Consider the following 4225-nt stretch of genomic DNA (forward strand, 5'->3'; position numbering starts at 1 on the left):
ACGAGTACAGGAGCTCAGTATCGGTATCGGTGCATCCCTAATAATAATCAGAAATGTTTCTTGAGCAGCAAATCAGCATATTAGAATGATTTCTGAAGATCATGTGACACTGAAGACTGGAGTAATGATGCTGAAAATACAGCTTTGATCTCAGAAATAAATTACATTTTAACAGATATTCACATAGAAAACAGCTGTTTTACATTCTAATAATATTTCACATTTTTACTGTATTATCAAAATCTATCAAAATGAAGCAAATTTATACTTAAAACAAGAAAAATATATCCTCTAATGGGGTCAAAAAAAAATATTGTTTTCTTTGAATTAAGATTATTTTTCTAACACCATTGGCAGATATTTTTCTTGTTTTAAGCATAAATATGCTTAATTTTTAAATTAAATTAAATTAAAAAATTTTATTTGCTTCTCAAATAAATGTATTTTGATTGAAGAATGCTTAGATATTTGTACTGGAAAACAAGACAAAATACTGAGGAAGAAAATATTTCTATATCAAACCATAAACAAATGTCATGAAGGTGAACGAATGATGACAGAACTTTGATTTTGATCTGAAATATCAGGCCAACAGATGTAAACAGAATTTTTTTCATGCATTGGGCTGAATGATGATTATTTTACTCTTAGAGAGTTAACTTGAGTTTTTCTGCTCACAATGGGAAATATCATTATTATATGAAACATCTGCGTCTGCATCGACAGCATCAGCCGACTCTTAATCATTAAATGCATGTCCAATGCATTCATTAGATGCTGAGAGGGAGAAGATGACCAGAGCCTTCATCCGTGACAGGCCATCAAACACAGGATTGCGAGGGTTAATCCATTTAAAGACACAATCTGTCATGTGTTCGTGGGGTTTCGTGTTGAAATGCAGTAAAAACACTGAGCTGAAATCAAGCACATGCAGCAAAAAATCATGTTCTTTCTCAGTATGCTTGTCTGGTTTTCCAGTCCAAATATCTAAACATTCTTCAATCAAGACACATTTACTGGAGAAGCGAAATGACTGAAGGTATTAGGACTTGTTTTCTAAAAAATGCATCAAAATGAACAATTATCTGCTAATGGGCTCAGAAAAATTAACATAATTCAAAGTGTATTTTTCTTACTCCACTGGCAGATATTGGTTCTTGTTTTAAGCATAAACTCACTTCATTTTGATGCATTTTTTTTTGAAAATTTTGATAAAAAATCAGTCAATTTTCTTATAAAGTAAATATTAAAGAATTTCTGACATTTGTACTGGAATACGAGACAAAAATACTTAGGTATGCTGTAAAAATAGTAAAAAAAATAAAATAAAAGAAGAATTAAAAAAAAGTACTGGTAATTTTCTGGTAGAACATTCTCCATTAATTTCTGGAAATTTCAGGAAATTTTGATACATTTTTCAGGCTTAAAATCAGTCATTTTTCTTATAAAGTAAAATAATTTTTCAACATTTGTACTGGAACACGAGACAAAAATACTTGGGTATGCTGTAAAAAAGTTTGTAAAAAATATTTATAAAGAAGAAAAAAAACTGGTCATTTTCTGGTAGAACATTTTTCCATTAATTTCTAGAAACGTCTGAAAATTTCAGGAAATTTTGATATATTTTTCAAACTTAAAATCAGTCATTTTACTTCTAAAGTAAATTTTGATTTAAGATTTTTTTTTTTATTATTTTAATTTATTTATTTTTTGTAATGCAAAACAAGAAAACATGCAAGTATACTGTAAAAAAAAAATATAATAATAAAAAGTGCTGGTAATTATCTGATGGGACATTATCCATTAATTCTATGGACATTTCTCCATTTCTAATTGTATGGACAACTCCAAAACACAATGCAATGCAGTGCAAAATTCAAAATACAGGTGAAACAATCAATACAGAAAATATTAATGCAATACAGTACTTTTTTTTTTTTTTTTGCCTTTTTTGTAAGACAATCATTTTTTTTTGCAGTGCATGCACTCAAGATAAGGAAATATGTCTTTTAATGCTGCTTTAAAATAGTGTTTGTGTCCAAATGTGTTCCAGTTCGCTTCTTGAATTTGAACAGAGTCAAGCAGGAAGCAGAATGGTTTTATGAATTTGAAACAACTGTAATGCAGATGTAAATGAATCCTTTAAAAGCGTGTGCTGAATGAGTTTGCTGGAGGCCTGATGCTGTTGGTTTATTGATAAAGCGCTGCGCTCGCGGTCTAATTGAATTCTGCGTTTGAACAGGAGGACAGTAATGTGATCAGCGCTCAGGCTGACCTCGCGTGACTCCAGCCTCTCCTTAATTATGAAAAGTGAACGTGATCGTGAAATTTCTTACAGAAGTAAACCCAAACACAGAATTAAATCAAGACAGAACAGCCAAAACCAGTGCTTTCTTCATGCACTGGTCAATTTTGCATCTCTTCTTTCAGACTAATGGAAAGAAAACATTAAAGTGTTTATTTTATTGCACTTTATCTATTTGCATCTGTAGATTTCATTCTCAATCCATATCTTTAAAGAGTTTGTTCCTCTTACAAACACTACATTTTACAGTTTTATTCCTCTCTATATTCTGAAGGTTTGTTCATATTTAATTCACACTGATTTATACAATATTTTACTCTTAAAAACATGGTGAAAATGCGTTTGTTTTCTGTTGACTGTATTTTCTGATTTATGGAGTGATAGAAAGAGAAATGTAAAAACCTTTACCATTATGTAAAAATCAGACAAGTATTTCTGTTCTGGAAATTAATGCAAATGAGTGCATATTTAATTGCATAATGCCTCATTTGCATATTTGAACATAACAAACCAGAAAACTTGTGATACAGAACAGTTGTCTTGATGTACGTGATTAATCAGTTTAGTGAGTTGAAACTTTTACCCCATTCATCTGTAGTGTGTTGCCTCAATAATGTTTATTTTGAATTTGGATTTGAATTAATGTTATTTGAGTGCAGTTTAGTAAACATTTCAGATTGTATTTTTAAAAAGTAAACATTTAAAGAGTAAATTGACTTTTTTTAATCTGTTGTAAACTCTAGTGATCTAAACGGCATCATAGTTCAATTAAAATAAAACTAAAATGATAAAGTAATATAAATTAAAATAAAATTATATTAATTAGATTAATATATTTTTATAATATATAATTGACTTTTTTATCTGTTGTAAACTCTAGTGATCTAGACAGCATCATAATTCAATTAAAATAAAACTAAAATTATAAAATTATATAAAATAAAATTATATTAACTATATAAATATATTTATATAATATATATAACATTTAAAGGGGTCATATGATGCTTTTTTAAAGATCATTATTTTGTGTATTTGGTGTAACAGAATATGTTGACATGCTTTAATGTTCAAAAAACACATTTGACTTTTTTTTTATCTGTTGTAAACTCTAGTGATCTAGACAGCATCATAGTTCAATTAAAATAAAACTAAAATTATAAAATAATATAAATTAAAATAATTATATTACTTATATAAATATATTTATATAATATATATATTAATTTTATTATTACTTTAAATGCATTTTATTATTTAATTTATTATTTTAAATATGAAATATAAGCACACTAAACTGAAATGACCGGCAGATGAATGAAGATTTGTCGTGATGTGTCCTGACTCCTGAGTGATTGAGTGGTTGTTGATGGCCTCTCTGTCTCTCTCTGTCCAGCTCTGATAGCCATCGGTCAGTACAGCAGCACCATTGAGACGGTGGATGCCGGCTGGTGTAAGGAGATCACGGATCAGGGAGCCACTCAGATCGCCAGGAGCAGCAAGTCTCTGCGGTACCTGGGCCTGATGCGCTGTGACAAGGTGAGTGTATTCACAGTAGGGGTTGCACCGACTAATCAACTAGTCGACTTCAGAACGTATTTCTGACAAGCAAAATGCCTCTTCTAATGTAAAAACAGGAAAATGGGAGTGCCGTAAGTAAACAGTCAAATACATGATATCCAATCAGCTTACCTCATCTTTTGCGGTCAAAACTGATTGCATCCACACAAGCAGCGTGCATGTGATAGGATGCCCGCTGAATATGCTGCTTTAGCAAATCGCGCTGCTGTTCAGTGTATCTTTAAAGTAGATCTTCACTTAATAGCATGAAGAGCAAATATTGACACGGACTGAGATCGATTTAAACTCTCTTCGATACAGACACACTCTGTGCGTGTTATTGTTTTCATGTTTAAGATA

General features: G+C 30.5%; 1 protein-coding gene across 1 annotated transcript in view; it reads left to right on the plus strand.

Moving 5' to 3' along the window:
• The window catches only part of LOC107737138 (F-box/LRR-repeat protein 17-like), a 74585-nt gene that overhangs the window by 58590 nt on the left and 11770 nt on the right, over positions 1 to 4225 (plus strand). The window contains exon 3 of the mRNA XM_016548575.1: positions 3702 to 3844. Coding sequence (XP_016404061.1) covers positions 3702 to 3844 — 143 coding nt within the window. The remainder of the gene's footprint in view (positions 1 to 3701; positions 3845 to 4225) is intronic.

Source organism: Sinocyclocheilus rhinocerous, unplaced genomic scaffold (assembly GCF_001515625.1).
Source record: "Sinocyclocheilus rhinocerous isolate Xijiao unplaced genomic scaffold, SAMN03320098_v1.1 scaffold1005, whole genome shotgun sequence".
NCBI classification, from domain to species: domain Eukaryota; kingdom Metazoa; phylum Chordata; class Actinopteri; order Cypriniformes; family Cyprinidae; genus Sinocyclocheilus; species Sinocyclocheilus rhinocerous.